This window comes from Chaetodon trifascialis, chromosome 9, assembly GCF_039877785.1.
Source record: "Chaetodon trifascialis isolate fChaTrf1 chromosome 9, fChaTrf1.hap1, whole genome shotgun sequence".
In the NCBI taxonomy this organism is placed as follows: domain Eukaryota; kingdom Metazoa; phylum Chordata; class Actinopteri; order Chaetodontiformes; family Chaetodontidae; genus Chaetodon; species Chaetodon trifascialis.
In genome coordinates this window covers 19375172-19391481 of record NC_092064.1, presented here as the reverse complement: position 1 = coordinate 19391481, position 16310 = coordinate 19375172, and the positions used below count along the sequence as shown (strand labels likewise).

General features: G+C 41.6%; 3 protein-coding genes and 1 non-coding gene across 4 annotated transcripts in view; all 4 read right to left on the bottom strand.

Moving 5' to 3' along the window:
• ppp1r37 (protein phosphatase 1, regulatory subunit 37) overlaps positions 1–16310 on the bottom strand; it is a 303049-nt gene that overhangs the window by 247083 nt on the left and 39656 nt on the right. The gene's annotated exons all lie outside the window — the stretch shown is intronic.
• On the bottom strand, positions 563–3643 carry mrpl28 (mitochondrial ribosomal protein L28). Its single transcript, XM_070970602.1, has 6 exons — positions 3523–3643; positions 2548–2857; positions 1636–1788; positions 1415–1549; positions 1208–1294; positions 563–1010 (listed from the first exon to the last, which is right to left on the bottom strand). The coding sequence occupies exons 2-6, from the start codon at positions 2830–2832 to the stop codon at positions 915–917; spliced, it is 756 nt and encodes a 251-aa protein (XP_070826703.1). The 5' UTR covers positions 2833–2857; positions 3523–3643; the 3' UTR covers positions 563–914.
• trnastop-uca (transfer RNA opal suppressor (anticodon UCA)) lies at positions 4420–4506 on the bottom strand. Its single transcript has one exon. It is a non-coding gene; the product is annotated as a tRNA-Sec (tRNA).
• LOC139335879 (proton-coupled zinc antiporter SLC30A1) lies at positions 5874–12043 on the bottom strand. The gene is made up of 7 exons (XM_070969667.1): positions 11976–12043; positions 9141–9446; positions 8820–9083; positions 7680–7916; positions 7152–7429; positions 6785–6972; positions 5874–6422 (listed from the first exon to the last, which is right to left on the bottom strand). Exons 2-7 carry the CDS (start codon positions 9436–9438, stop codon positions 6110–6112), a joined length of 1578 nt encoding a protein of 525 aa, XP_070825768.1. The 5' UTR covers positions 9439–9446; positions 11976–12043; the 3' UTR covers positions 5874–6109.

The window sequence follows — 16310 nt, the reverse complement described above, 5'->3', positions numbered from 1 at the left end:
TTGTGTGTCGTAATTTCAAAAGATCATTGGTTTGAGAACACCTCGCTGCAGCTGAAGATGAAGACAGCCAGTTTATGGTTAGCTTAGCATTAAGACTGGAAATGGACAAGGTTTTAGAAAATGAAGACATCCAACCAAGAATGCCACATGAACACAAAAAATGCTGTTTTTACGCTTCGGTTTTAGTACATCTTAAACAAATTAGATAAAACAAGTTCATTGGTGAGCTTTAGAGATGCTGGTAGGTTGATTTTCTTAGCACTAGACAGAACCAGGCTATCTGTTTCACCCAGTCTATTTGTTAAACTATGCTAAGAGGCTGCTAGCTCCAGCGTCATGTTTACCTCACAGAAATGAAAGTGGTGTCAATCTTCTCATCTAACTCTGAGCAAGGAGCAACTAAGGGTTTCCAAAAATGTAAAACTATTCCTTTAACTTTCTTTTTTTGCATACATGACAAGAGTAATCACCTAAAATCATGCAGTGAAACAGTGAATTACATTAGTGATTATTAATTAATTAGTGATCTGAGTTACTGGAGAACAGAGGAGCAGAAACAAGGTTTAAGAAATAACCAGTAATATTTTATTTTTCATATATCTCGTACAACAGCCTTATATCACTGGTTGGCTGGTCGGGGAGTATTTACAATGATGGAGGCTTCTCCCCTAATCCTTAAAATGTCTTATGAATGGATCTCAGTTGCAAGGGAAAATAAATAAGCATTACTCCAACATCAACTGTGCCGCTTCCACCTCTGTGTCGCCCCCAGAGGGAAAGGTGAAACTGCAGGAAGCTCTCTGTTTCAGAAACTCAGTGACTCCCACCACCATCTGGAGAACTTTGACAGTTCAACCTGCTGACTTTTTCAGTTTGAAACGCTGCCTCTGGTCCCGCTCAGATGATTCAGGCTGTCACTTCTTCTCTATGAGGTGCGGCTCTGAGAGTTTCTGGTTCTGCAGCTCCTCCACCAGCTTGTCCACGTAAACCTTGAAGAGAGGCGTGGGCTCCTGAAGAGACAAGAACAGAACAGTCTCAGGACAGACTCATCATTACAAAGCAGGGCCTGTGATTTGGTTGAGGAGGGTAATGTATATATTCTCCCTGAAGACTGAAGACCTTTGCACTTTGTGTCTCCAACTTCGAAGTTCCTTAATAATCATGCAGGTGAAACAGCTCGTTGTGTTGTGTTTGAGGACTGTGTTACCTTGTGCTCCAGTTGCCTCTGTTTCTCCACAGCCTCTGCCAGATTCAGACCCACCCACTCAGCCTCCTCTGCAGGGATCTCAAACTGCTGTTGAGACAGAAGAGAGCGGGGAAAGAAACATGTCAATTGTTTTTTAATTGCAGCTCCTTCTCTCATGCCGAGGTTAGTTAAGACAGAAATCTCTCCACTCCCACACAGCCCACCTACCTTGTATTTGTTGTAGACTTTCTCTCTCTTGACGGGGTCGTTGGGGTAAAGCTCTGTGTTTTTGTGTGCCAGGCGAAGCAACATGGCCCTCTTCAGGTTCATCCCCAGCTTGGAGTTCAGGTCTTCCTTTGACGTCTGACAGGAGATGGATGATTACAGTCATGTTAAAAGCCCTGTGGAAAATGTACATTTTTTCCCACACAGAGGAGGCGTTCTCTTACTTTAAGAATATAAAAGTCAAATCCGTAGGCAGCATCGATGAGGTCCAGAGTGCGCGGTGTGACTGTGATGGTGAACTTATGGTCGAGGATCTCGCTGTACAGCTCTCTCTTGAACAGCTGTGGTTTCCAGGTCTTCTTCAGACGAGTCGACATCTACGCAAAGGGAGAATTCAGAGATCAATAAAAACATGAGAGAGACAAACTGAAGTATGAAGTCCAGAGCTAGACGTGTCAAAAATTTACTTTTGTGGACTTCAGTACAAAAGCACAGAACATGTCAGAAAAATCTAACATCTCTGAATAACACAATGTGGCGTTCAGGGAAAAAAGATCAATAACAACTTAATGTGATATTTTGCTTGGCCATATTGTATCAACATTAGAGCTGCAACAATTGGTCAATTAATTGCTGGAAAGAAATTTTATTGCCATTCTTTTTTCAAGCACAGATGTGCTGGTTCCAGCTTCTAAAATGAAAGGATTTGTTGCTTTTCTTTGTCATTTATGGAAAATTTCAATGAGGACTTTGCACGTTTTTTTTTTTGACAATTTATAGACTCAATGATAAAAAACATGGGCAGATTAACCGCTAATGAAAATAAGATCATTTCAATGACAATAAAAAATATATTTATATATTGAATAACACTGAAAGCACGTTTTAAATTGCAACGTATCATCAAAGTGCTCAGGAAATGTACAATCTCAAAAAACAAAACAAACAAAATATCATATCATGCTAAAGGATGGCAGTAATATCTAAGGATCTGTTATGTGTGAATACATGCAAATAAAGCCCAGACTGGAGCAGTTCATGCTGAACTGAACATGCAGATCTATGCATTATGGTATAATCATTTCATGTGAACACACTAGACCTACAGACAGAAAATCATCTTCCTGGAGACTCACCTTGTCATTGTTGGCATATCTGAAGCCGGATACCCAGCCCTCTCCTCCCCACAGGCCGTCCTGTGAGTGTGGAGGGTAGTAGATGGGGATCGGGACATCTTGCACCCGTTCCTTCTGCCCTGTCACCGGGTTGGCTCGGTACTGGACTCCCAGAGGCTTCCAGTGGACAGGGGTGGGCTCTTTCTTCTCGAGGGACTTGAGGTAGTGTTTAGGGAGACGACTGTAGATGCCCTGCTTCAGCTTCAGGGCATCCCAGAGTTTTGGGGGGTACTTATGAAGAGGCATAACGGATCGTCTTTTAAAGTCAAATCTGTAATACAGAATAAGGAAAATGTCAGGATGAAACAAACAGCAACGTGAAATACAAAACCCTGCTCTCTGGACCAGGAAAGACTTTTCCATAACAACTATCAATAGTGATCAGTAATGATTATATTCATCAGTGATATTTCTTTTTAAACTAGTCCACAACAAACAATCCCCTGCCCATTTATCCCAGGGTCCTATAGACCAACCAGTGTGTTCAAATAATAACACAACATCGCAGGTTTAACTTGTTTCATTTAAAACAATTAAACCCTGCTAAATGATACTCTGAAATGGTAAGGGGCAATAAAGTTGTGGGCTTGCTTTAAAACTAACGAGCTGCAGATGTCAAGTTCATGACAGCTGGTTGCCTGGTACAGAGCGTCTCTTGCAAGTAAATATTTAATAATACTAGTAATAATAATAATAATCATCATCATCATCATCATCAACATCATCATCATGATAGACTGCATACTGTATATATATTTACATAACCTTAAAAGCAGTAATCAAAGAATAACTTTGATAACATTACACTCGTTAGCATGTTAGCGATATCGCTAACGGGCACAGGCCAACAGCACACTTATTTATCGGTTCATTTTACGAAAAAGGGCCTCTCCCACTCTTACACCATTGGAAATACGTTCACGACGTCTGTCTTACCGGGTAATAAGAAAACTGTGACGTCCGTGGAATACAGTTTGAGTTTTTAATCCGCGTTATCCAAGACTCTAGCAGGCAAGGACATCATGCATCCTCTGCTAAACAGGCATGTTTCCGCATTGATTGGCCTGCCTAAACCAACGAGGAACATGATTGGATGATGAACAAGTTCTCGCGGATGATTGGTTTTCACATATGTCAATCAATATATTTTCCGGCCAAAGCGGATGTATAGTCACAGTAAACTCCCCTAATCACACTGATCACAGATTGAACATGTATTTACAGTTTATGATGTGTGAGTAATTTTTACGATTTTTTTTATCACTCATTTTGGGTGTTTTTAATCTGTATGTATGTTTTTAGGTTGTATAAATTCTTGCACAGTAACATTAGCTGTCTGATGCAAGAAGCTGTGGCTACAACCCTTCCCACTAAAATGTAGAGCGACACAAGATGGAAACGCACAAGAAGAGTACGAGTACCTCAAACATTGTAATAAACTATAATACTTAAGTAAATATCCATCCATCCATCCATCCATCCATTTTCTATGCCGCTTATTCCTTTCGGGGTCGCGGGGGGCCGGAGAATACTTAAGTAAATATTTATTCATTTATTTATTAAGAAAAAGTATGTAGTTAAAACTATTTTGATGTCCAAGGACAATGCTACACTCGGGCTAGGTTTATGACGTGGTTAGGAAATCTTAACGGTTGTAAAAGGTGAAAATACAACACGAATGGTTCGGTCTAAAATCTTGCAACAGTTGTTTGTTCAGCTTACCTTGGTTAATTTTGAGACGTTTTTTTGATTATGTCGTCACCGTACTATGTATTCAGCATTGGGTGCGTAGCGATATTACACAGCTAAAAGGCTCGATAAATGCAACCACCTCGCCCGAAAGGTGGAATTGAACCACTCTGCCGCTAGGCAGCTACAGGTTTGAAGCCTGCACCCCGGACCACCGAAGCTCATCCGGGCACTTTTAAAGAGACAAACGCTTCCTTATAGACCTCATAACTATGACAGCTTTCTCAGTCACGGTTTCACCACAATTACTAATATTATTTAGCATTTATCAGAGAGAGCTCGTGTACACAAATACAATCACATGCTGGATGTTCCAAAGCACAATTATGCCAAATAACAATAAGAAAGGGGAATGTTGTCTGGTCTGTGCAGTATTGCGTAAAGCAGACCTATTGTGATTGGTTGTCTGAAAATAAGAAGGGGGAGCCACATGACTTGATCACAGGTAAGCGATACGTTCAAGATTGTAGTTGAACACGAATAGAAATACATTTTGGTATGTCATGACAGGAAAGGGACAGGTGTAACTGATATTAATGATGCCTGCGTTCCATTTAGGTCTGCCAGTTCATGTGCATGCGGCGCCGTCATAAATGTATTTCGTTACACCTGTGCTTTTCTTGCAATGACAGATCCGAGCGTCTGCCATGAACACGGCCTGACAATTTTGCTGCTTCAAGTCCCAGAATATTTCATAGTTCTGACTCTGCTGTCTGAAGACACAAGGCACTTTGCCTGGATCCAGAATTTTTTCTAAAATCATTAAATTTATCTAAGCTTCCTTATTCTATTTGTGATTATTTTGTCTCAGTATACATTGTAGTGACTGTGTGTTTGGCACTTACAGTAAAAGTGGAAATACCTATACTTTAAAACTACAACATTGTGAGTCCTGCATTCAACATATAGTATCATATATTATATCATATAGTAAAACGATACAGAAGAGATAGCAACAAAATACTTAAAGTAAGAGTTCTAATTGCACAAAATGACCCTCATCAATTATATTTTTGCCTATTGATGTATTCATATGTAAGTGTACTTTAATGTTGTAGTTCATCGACTACTCCGTACTTCATTCACACATTGTTGTGTACTTCAGTCTATAACAACATGATTTATAAACTGATTCCATGTCTTGTATTTAAAATCTTAATCTGTAAATAATTACCAACTAATTATAATCTGTCAGATAAATGTAGTGGAGTAGAAGTATAAAGTAGCACAATATGAAAATACACAGGTAGAGTGCAAAAGTGTGGTACTGCAAAACTGTACTAAAGTACAGTTCTTGAGTAAATGTACTTGTTACTTTTTTTTAAGTTTGTTTAACTTTGCATAATAGTAGGTTCTCATAATATATACAGTGACAAATTAATTATCTATGGATTTGTGCCTCTGCTTCTTTTTGCTGATATGAAACCTGCATGGGATCAATGCATTTTCTATTATTTCAAAATGACAAGAGACACACTTTAACATTATTACTCATTTTATTTCAGCACAAACATGGGTGAGAATACAGTGGCTCCAGGTACACATGAAGCAACACAAGAAAAATGCCTCAGTTTTCACTGAATTTTGCTTGATATTGCATAAAAATCTTGCACTGCCACGTTAATGTCATAAAACTAACAGAACATTTACATATAATGTGCAGGCAGTGTTTGAAGACGGATGACATCCATCACCTTTACCTTTACATCAGTAAATGGATATCAGATCATTAATTTATTTTTCTCCTGTGCAATTCTTTGGTTAAAACTGGCAGTCAGAGGAAGGTGTTCTCGATGACCAGTGTCTGAGGCTCTTCTTTTGATTCTCCAGCTGGTGGTGCCAACAAGCTCGTGATCTCTTCCTCTGGGGGAGAGCAGCACATACTCCCTGTGCAGGCCTTCCCACAGGCAAGGCTGCAGGCCAGGAGAGGAGGCAGGGAGGGGTCCTCTCTGTGGACAACAGGGGAGGCTTCACCTCCACTGCCTGCAGAGGACCCAGAGCAGGAAGCAAACTCTGGCTGAATGGTGCAGCAGCTCACACCGACACTCTGCAGCACCTTTGTGACCTCCGACATCAGATCGCCACACCTGGGAAAACATGAAATTGTTCTGCATCAATAACATATTTACAAAATATCCATTGAATCATCCATTGAATCTAAAAAATGAAGATTATCTGACCTGTTCAGGACTCACCTAGCACCCTAGCTCAATGAGCTTTAGCTAACATCAAGCCTTACTATTGCTGTCTTTACTTATATTTTAGTACTGTATGTTTTGTTGTTTTGTTTTTTTTTCCTCAAATTTAGACCAACTGCACAAACAAGCGTGTTATAAGTGACTGGTTATACTAATTGGTTATTGACAGTTAATCCACATCTTCCCACCAATCAGCATTGAGAGTGCTCAGAGGCCACTAACAGTACAAAGGTCAAACCTTTCCACTTCACCTGTGTGCCGGAAAGCCAACATGGCAGTGTACATGGACAGAGGCCACTATTAATGATTCAGTTAACTGCCAGACGTGGAGGTCGTGCACAGCCTGCACCCCTGGGATGCTTGCAATCCTCCGTTGTAGATCAGATACAGAAATGTGTGGAGGTGGGGCCTGTAGCAGCATCAGTCCATACCTGTGCACCTGAAGAGAGTTATGAGTGAAACAACAGCAACAGTCAGTGCAGGTCTGGACACAACTGCAGCAAATATGAGCGACACAAGTCATTTTTCAGATCTCCTGGAGCTGATCCTTTCTTGGTTGCTTGTAATTGGTCATTTGAACTCTTAATTTGGTATTGACTTAAATACACAGAGTCTGACCTGTGGCACTGCTGTGGCAGACAGCACAGTCACAGCCAGCAGGGAGACACAAGGATCCAGATAAATCAGCAGGCTACAGGGTCCAGAGCCATGCAGGCACCGTGGGCCCATCAGCAGCATCACCAGGCTGTTGACCAGAGCCAGGAGGGTGGTACAAAGGCCCTGAATGACAAGGATGAACAACCGGCGACAGATCAGCCACTGGCTGGCAGATACGGGCGTCTCAATGAAATCTGGTGACTTGCAGACTGGGGAGGTATTAGATGCATTTTGACTGTCTGAAAGAGGAGAACACAGCAAAACATGACTGTTTCAAGGACTTTTTTTTTGCACATATCATCAGAGCTGCTATTGGGCCATAAATAAAACAAGAAAAAACATCAAATTTTCCTTCATAAATACTGACTATCGCATGCATTTTAAACACGGTGAATTTGGATTCATTGAACGTCGATAAATATCATGTGGCTCTTTTTCCAAGGGAGACTAAGATGAAAGAGATGACAGTCTGAGGAGCTTAACTCTTACCAAGATGTCCTATGCTGCTGCTGTCTTTGTGAATGTCTTTTGACAGACTCAAATCAGCAACACTGCTTGTTACATCATAGTCTTTGCTGTCCCTTGGAGCTGCTTCATGCAGGACTTCTGCCTGGTGTTTTGAAGTTTGCGAGTCAGTGTCAGGGATGCTGGAGATTCCCGGGTTACAGAGGACAAGCGCCCCGTTGCGGAGCGAGTCGTCCACAGCAGCCTGGCCTTTGGCTTCCTCTTCAGGCAGAGGAACAGAGGAATGAAAAACAAATATGGACGCTGTTTGACGTTCCTTACAGCTGAATATACGCTTGGCAGCTACTTCAAAGTGAAATCTGTCAGGGCAATATCATCACCTGGACAGGCACACTAACTCTTCTGTAGTAAAAGATTATTATTACATAACGCCAGAACATGCTGTCACAATGACTATCTTAAACTCACAAGTAATTGTTGGAAGGACATAGACACGTGTTTGGAGCCAATAATCACATCTCTCAGAGCTGAACCTCAAGCTCCAGCTTCAGCTCTCTGCTTTCAAATGTGCAATCAATTGAATCTAAATTCAATTCTTCCTTCTTCCTCTTAACCTATATTTAGCCTATTAGAAATGTTAATAAGTAATTAATCATACTTCCATTATAAAATTTAATACGTTCACAACAAACTAACTTTGCTCCAGATGATCTGCAGCTGTATTCCTTTGGAGTGGTCTGAAATTGCTGCGTTGAATCACAAAAACCCTAATATCCACACATGCATAGAAACTACTTTACTAACTAAAAAAATGAAATAAGAAAAACGGTGAGACTTAAGATAGGATAGAGCTCTCACAGTACAATTAAAGTTGAATGTGCAAAGTTAGTGAGGAAAATAAGGATTAATGATGTGATGCACTATAGTACTAAAAAAATACAAGAAGTGTCCTGTGGGAGGAGCGTAAATACCAGCGTGCCAACCCAAGTGTTGCTCTTATCAATGACTTATAACTGATCTAAAAGTAAATGATTTATTAGCTTATTATTACAATTGATAAACCTTTCATAAAAATGCCTTATTAGAAAACGATACCACATATTTCTATACTGTATATCGTGCATCAGCTCTCAAAATGGGCATATAATCTGTTGGTAATGTTACCTTTGTGGTTCACTTCAGTGTGAGATTTGCTGTCCAGGGCCTGCTGCTGATCCCAGTTCAGCCAGAGCACCAGCATTTTATAGAGCAGACTGACAGCGCTAACCACCACGGGCAGCAGGGGGCGCCGTACTAGTTTTGGCTCCATGAAGAAGCCGACGATTTCCAATATGTAAGCGAGACACAGAGAAGCCAAGAGGAGAGCGGAAATAAAAGCCCCCACACTGTGAATCCTGCAGCTGATGTAGGACAGGCCGCAGTCCAGAGCTGGAGGAAAGGTGTTAGGCTGAGGAGTTTGGGGTTGATCTTTGAGGTTCGACCCACCAGTGGAGGTCTGAGTGCCAGGTAGAGGTTTGATGGATGACTCCACTGGCAGGGTTGCAGGAAGCGCTGGTGAGGAGGAGGAAGTCTGCGGAGGAGATGCGGGGGAGTCCAGGCAGGAGAGAGGTGGTTTCATTGTGCATGCAGTTTGAGAGGGAGTTAACGCCATGCGCATGAGGATGAAGAGCGTGTGGAAACCATCCACCAGGATGATGAGTGAGCTGCACAGCTGACTGATGGTGACCTCGCATACCAGCAGCAGGGTAGTCACTCCCAGCATGCACCAGTGTAGCACCCTCATACCTGTAACTGAGAGTGCACAATAGAATACATACAGTTAAACACACTACACCTGTTCATACCACCTCCATGCTGCTTGTTGTACATTAAGCGAGACACAAAAGAAAAAAATGCTTGTAAATGTGATTTTTCCGTTCGTTTGGATTTTCTTCCTTTGTGCTGGTTTCTGTGTCTGGAAATGTACAGTGGTCGGTGTCTTCTTGCAAAGGGGAAACAACACTTTTAATTGATTTCTGAGAATCTCTTGAAGATGATTTTTAGGCAAAGCTTTTTGTGTGAAATTTTGTAAATAACAAAAGTTAAGTCCATGGCTTAAAATTGTATCAGGGATGGGGAACCTTTTTCCTATCAAAGCTCATTTCAATTTGATAACATCCTTTGAGGGAACATACTAAATTACTGAACACATTATGTCACACTAGCCTCTGTGATGGCTGTAGCTGCTTCTCTCTGGTGAAGCATCTGATGTTGGCTCAATGATTTTGTGTTCTAAGTTGTCAGGCACATCAACCTGGGCCAGATCAAATATTCCTTTTGTTCACTTTTCATGTTTGAAGAGGTTTCATTAACATATTCAGATGTCATAGCAGGCTTTTACTCATGCAGAATAGGAAAATGCAGCATTACCCCTTTTCAGGGGCACTTGCCACAGCTTTAATTTCACTTCACATGACTCAAATGACGACTTCTGATTCCTTGACAGTCGCCAATTAATCCAGTAGTAAGATAAGATTGGACTAGAACGTATGTGTTGCCTTCAGGGACCAAGTTGTTTGCATAAATATCTTGTACATGGCCTACAGGCCAGAGGTTCCCCACCCCTGTTTTAAATATACCAAACTATAGAAACACAAGTTAGGTCATAGAAAATTAGTTAGCCAGTAGTGCTTCTTCAATGATATTCATTCTTGTCATCAAAGCTTTCACGGTTTAAAAGTAACACATTTTCAAGGAAATGTTGTTTCCTTGACTGTCGATCAGGCAAAACAAGACACTTGAAGATGACAAATTGTGAAAGTTGTGATGGCCATTTTCACCATTTTTTAACACATTTTTTAGATGTTACAGCAGCATCATTGAAGGTCACAATGTTAAGTTGCATCAGCCCACACAGTTCACACATACCATTCTGCAGTCTCAGCTGATTAGGCTCCTAATTCTCTTTAAAAATTACAGTTTTTTTTAGACCCTCCAGCGTTTATCTCTGGACGGATTTCCCAGTATGGACCCAGCCTGCCTTTGACCTCACCTGTTCTCCTGCCCCCTGGTAACTACCTCAGCTTTGTGACTCTGACTACGTCTTTTGCCTTGCCCTTCCTGAATTTGAGAAAGGTCTTCAGCCTGGGGGCGCAGGGGGCCACCGCAGCTCAGAGATGCCTGCCTTATGTTAGTATCATTGGTCTGCCAATTTTTAAGTTATGTATGTTTGAAAATGCAAAACTCAATAAAATACTAATTACAAAAAAAAAAAAACCTTGACGACATTCTGATCTTCTCCCGGTCCCAGGAAGAACACATTCATCATGTTCAGACTGTCCTACAACGCCTTCGGGAGAACTTGCTTTTGTCAAAGCTGAGAAGTTTGAGTTCAACACCCCTTCTGTCTCCTTCCTGGGATACATCATGGCCAAGGATAGTATCCAGATGGAGCCAGCGAAACCATGTGCTTACTTCTCTTGACCTTTGTCACCTGCTGAGAGGAACTACGGCATTGGTAACCGAGAACTATTAGCGGTCAAGATGGCATTGGAGGAATGGCAACATTGGCTAGAGACTCACGTACGTCTGGGTTCAGGTGACGCTGCAATTGGATCCTGGTAATACCTGTTACATAGGGATGGGAATTGAGACCTGGTTCCAGTTAAGAACCGGTTATTGTCTGATCCATCTGAGTTATAAGCCTCCGAGTTTTCCAATTCCTTTTATCAATGCTGGCATGTTTTTGCTGATGGTTGCACATTGCAAATTAGTGATGTCAAACTTGTGCGTCTGCGCTGCAGGAAACTTCTAATGAGAAGGAATCATGGTGGAGAGGAAGAAACGGTCCAAAGCGTGTCTTCATTTCACAAGAAAAGAGGACAACAGTGCAGGTTGTAATGTCTGCAAAATGATAATTTGAAGTAAGGGTGGAAACACCAGCAATATATGGAAACAACTTTCAATGCAATGTAGGCTCAACTTGCCCATCACAGATCAGGAATCAACAAAGAATAGGACCGATAAGTAAAAATTTGATCAATTCCTATCCCTTTCTCACTGAAATGTAGTGGAGTAGATGTATAAAGCTGCATAAACTGACAACACTTGCATTGTAAATACCTCAAGTTGAGTAGATGCTTTTTTGCTTTTGCAGAAGTCAATTTTTGAATGCATGAGTTTTGCTTCTAAAAGAGTATTTCTACACTGTGGTATCGCTGCTTTTACTTGAGTAAAAGAACTTCTTCATTCCACCACTCAACCACACAACAAGCTATCTGCACAAGCAGCAATTGGAAATAAAAACTGAAGACAAGTGTCCTTAGTCTAAAGTTTAATTACCCCAGAAAGGTGGACGACCCTCGGCCAGCAGTCAAAGGCAAGTTGGATCCTTGGATGTGATCTGTGCAGCGAAATCAGAAAAATGTCATTCATTGTGCTCACCACCTCCCCTCTCTCTGTCCCAGGACACTCCTCCTCTGGTCTAATTGGAGTCATGTGGGCTGGGGAGGGGGTGGGTATCGTTCTCTCTTCAGTTATCCCTGTTTGCATTCCCTCCTCAGCTAGCTGGTGGGAGAAAATACCTTCAGCGGACACACCACACAGCCCACCCACCCTTCATGCACTCTCTGAGCAGATCAAGTGAAGCTAATTTGTACTAATTAAATCCAGTATTACAGGTACTGGTATTACATATCAACCAGAGATATTTGCCTTAATATAGTAGACTAGAGTAATAGGGGATGATAGTTAAGAATATAAGTCAAAATAGGTATTTTCCGCTGGTAGGGTTAGGAAACAGAGCCTCTGGTGTTCAGGATACCAGAAAAAATTAGCATGAATGCGCAGGCAGGCTGTCACTGTCCACAAGTATATTAAAGGAAGAGTTTGTAGACATTCGTGGAAAAGCACTTTCTCCCATTCCTGATAAGAGTTAGATGGCAAGATTGATATCACTCTCAAGTGTGGATGGGAAATACAAAGCTGCAGCAACAGTTAACTTTGCATAAACGCTGAGAGGAAAACAGCTAGCCTGCTTCTGACCAAAGGTAACAAAATCCACGCACCAGCACATGTAAACCTCACTGAATGAACTAGATATTCAGCGTAGATCAATGAGTTTGAGAGGTGCTGGTTGGTAGATTTTGGAGAGAGTCAAGATTGCTGTTTCTAGCATTTATGCTAAGCTAACCATCTCATGGCTGTTGCTTCATATTTAGCGTACAGATGTGAGAGTGGTGTCAATCCTCATCTAGCTCTCAGCATGAGTAATCACATTTCACAGATTGTCAAAGTATTCCTTTGTTATCTTAGTATGTATTAGCCCTTTCCAGCCCTGTCGAGGGGGTGTGGCCCCTCTGTCCCCCTCTCAGCACTCATGATCTCACAGGTGACGCTGCTGTCCCATCAGCCTCTGCTCTTGTGTGCTGGGGTGCAGGGGTTTGTTGCAGTCCACTGGACTGCAAATCAACATGCCAGATAGGGGCTGACACCACGGATAAATCCCTACTGTTCTACCAGCGTGCCAGCACATTCCTGAGGCACGGCTAAGCCCAAGGAAAGACCCAGTGAGGAAGCATTTGATCACTTGCCACTGTCCCCTAACAGAAAAAGAGGCCACGGACCTGCTAGCTTGGCCAGATCTTTAGCGTCTGCAAAACAGTTATTTAGTTCTGTAACACCGCCCAACTTACAAAGTCAATATGTCAGACATCTTGTCAAACATTATTAGTATTTACACATCCAATGAACAGGGAGCAGTCTTTGTTTAAAAACTGTCTCTACAGCTTCTTGCAGTGCCTGATGGCCATAACTATCTGCCCAGTGGGTGCTCTGTTAAGTTCACTCCAGGTAAAGGATCACCTTAAACACAAACAATGCAGCTTGTTTATCCCATGCCTGAGGATGCCGACTTTTTGTCTGCTATATAAGATAAGACTTTATTGATCCCACACCGGAGAAATTCAGTCGTTATAGCCAGCAAATATAACAAAAAGCAAACACAGTGGCATAAAAGGGTCAAGATAAAAGATAAGTGTACAGGATACAGAATAGAAAAACAACTATTTATATGTACATTTGTACAGATTATAAAATACTAAAAGGCTGCAGCTGCTGTAACAAGCTGCCGCTCACATGGCGCCATCTTGACAATACACTACATGTAGCATTAGCCTCAGTTAGCCTTAATGGCCACACAAATGATATGCAACCAGCAAGTGTATAATTAAGATCTTCTTTACAAGACTCTTGTTTTCAAAATGTCTTTTTCCAGCCAGCTAGCAGAGTTTTAGCGTTAGCTTCTGTGAGCCAGCTGCAGCTGATCAAATCTGCAAGCGACAATTGTCATTTCAGCCAACCTAAGCTACCATAGCCGAGTAGAAATGAGGGGCCTGCTTACTTAATTTGCTTGACTTAATCAAATGAATGCATCAAGGGGTGTATTTTTGTGTTAGTCCTTCCCTTACTGTTCTTCTCGTGAGTCGTGGTGGTGTAGTCTTGTTCCAAGCATTTAATTGGTCTGCTTTCATCTGATGTTGCAGATGAAAAATTAATTCCTTTTCACCTTTGAAACATCAACCAGAACACAAAGTAGTCTATTACCAGTTAATGTTTATGAGACAGCATCCTTGATCCTGGTCCAGATGGACTCCCTGCTGAGAACAGGCATCAACCATTATCAAACGAAGTCCAGCTCTGTCTCACAGGAAATGAAACTGGGCCGTCTGACTGTCTGAGAATCTAACAAAACAACTTCACAGAGAGAAAACTTTACATGCACTCTCATCCTCAGGTGCACAGTCACGTGTTTCATACCGATGTGGACGTAGACCTGTGAGGACTCACGAAAAAACAGAAAACAGGAGGATGACAGAACATCAGGAAATGTTTTATTTCAACAAGAATATTACAGGAACCCCACAGATGCAATAAAACCAAAACCCTCTGGTGCGATCCATGGGGTCTTAAGAACCCAGACCTTTGTTGCTCAACAGTGTCACAATGCTCCTGTTCCCAGAGAGAATCCAGACCGACACACCACCGAACAGCAAACTACATTCACTGTATGTTAGGTTTGTATGTGTGTGAATACAGGCCATGATTCAGTAACAGGAACAATGAAACTTGCTGTGAGATGAGACGCTTTTCTTTTGCAGGATGGATGAATTGTGTGAGCTTGACTTTTGCACAACATCCTTCTAAACTCTAAACGCACTACCGATCATTTCAGGAGGAAAATGAACTCTAAAGAGAGAGGCTAAAAATATAAAGGTCACTTTAAATGCTGTATGTTAAGTGTGGGTTTGGGTTTGGGATTGAGAATGAAAGGGTTCCAGAGAAAGAGGAGGTTGGGGAGAGTCAGGACAAATATTTCCCAACATTCATGTCAAGAAAAAAAAAAAAAAAAATCTATTCATGCATTTAGACTAGTGGTTCCCAGCCTGTGGGGCAGGGCCCTTTAAAGGGGCCACTGAATAACACTGGGGTTTGCCTGAGTACCTTTATTTTGTGGAGTTATGCACTAAAAAAGTTACTCATACAGATAAAATATTGCAAATTGCAGCTTTATTTAGAAAATCAATGCATGCTGTGTTATATGTTTGAGACGTTTGACTTGTCGGGGTCGTCTGTACGTGTTGAAAACTAGATAAAATCACATTTTGAAAACTTGTGCCTCACAGTCTCGCCTCTCTGCACTGTTAGAGCATTATAGGGCGCGAGTGGATTAGTGCAGTCTGGAATTCCTTTAGAGAATTTCATAACACAAACTGTACAGAGCAGAGCTCCCACCCTGTACTTCACCCCCTGCCACGCTACACACCCTCACTCTGGGAGACGTGAACCCACCACTCCTGGAATAAGGGAGTGAGGGTCCCACCAACTGTGGGGCGGGGTGGTGAGAGGTTTTCTTTTTTTATTGGAAACAGAGAAGGCCAAAGAAGCAAAAGATTAGAGGAATTTCTGAAGAATGAGCACAATCTGTGGTAGCAGAAACATGCTTTTCTTCTGCTTTTCTCATCCTGCTAATCCTCTTTTTGGAATCAGATGTTGTTTCTGAATGTTTTACTGTTTTTTTTTTTTTTTAACCACGCAAGCAGCGCTGCCATAGAGCTGCACTGGCTTGTCCACCGTTTTGGTCTGAACCAAAATATCTCCGCGGGAATGTTGTGAAATCATGTGCCAGAAATTCACGGTGCTGAGATGACGAATCCTGTTTTTAATAAAATATCAACGACTGCATGGAATGACATGAAACTGAGTTTCCCCTGATGTTTCCTCCACCATCACCGTCATTTCGCAACACTTAATTTCTCTTAAACTTTGGTGGACCAATGCTGCGTGACTTGTTTGCTTCCAGTGGGTCTCCTCTTTGGAAATGTGAACAAAGCAGTGAAACATCTCTTACAACTAAACTGCTCTGCTAACTGCCCACTCTGGCTAACAGCCAAGTGTAATTTTATATGATGTGAGGGGTTATCTCGTCACCTCAAATCACATTTGACTGGATACATTTCAGTTCAAGATGATTTTTAGATTTTTGTTTCATAGGAAAAGGAAAGAACGATTTTGATATAAAAAATATCTTTTAACATATTTATCATGTAACAAGAGACACATGAACAAACAACACAGGATGAGAACTTGACATGTCTCATCTCACTGTCTTTAATCACT

What these genes read in the sequence shown, in the direction of transcription:
- mrpl28 (XM_070970602.1), bottom strand. Translation starts at nt 2,832, where the DNA reads ATGCCTCTTCATAAGTACCCCCCAAAACTCTGGGATGCCCTGAAGCTG. An exon ending in GATATGCCAACAATGACAAG is followed by an intron (nt 1,789 to 2,547) that starts GTGAGTCTCCAG and finishes CCCTTTGCGTAG; the next exon opens with ATGTCGACTCGTCTGAAGAA. An exon ending in TTGACTTTTATATTCTTAAA is followed by an intron (nt 1,550 to 1,635) that starts GTAAGAGAACGC and finishes ATCTCCTGTCAG; the next exon opens with ACGTCAAAGGAAGACCTGAA.
- LOC139335879 (XM_070969667.1), bottom strand. Translation starts at nt 9,438, where the DNA reads ATGAGGGTGCTACACTGGTGCATGCTGGGAGTGACTACCCTGCTGCTG. An exon ending in CACTGAAGTGAACCACAAAG is followed by an intron (nt 7,917 to 8,819) that starts GTAACATTACCA and finishes CTCTGCCTGAAG; the next exon opens with AGGAAGCCAAAGGCCAGGCT. An exon ending in GTTGGCTTTCCGGCACACAG is followed by an intron (nt 6,423 to 6,784) that starts GTGAAGTGGAAA and finishes ATGTTTTCCCAG; the next exon opens with GTGTGGCGATCTGATGTCGG.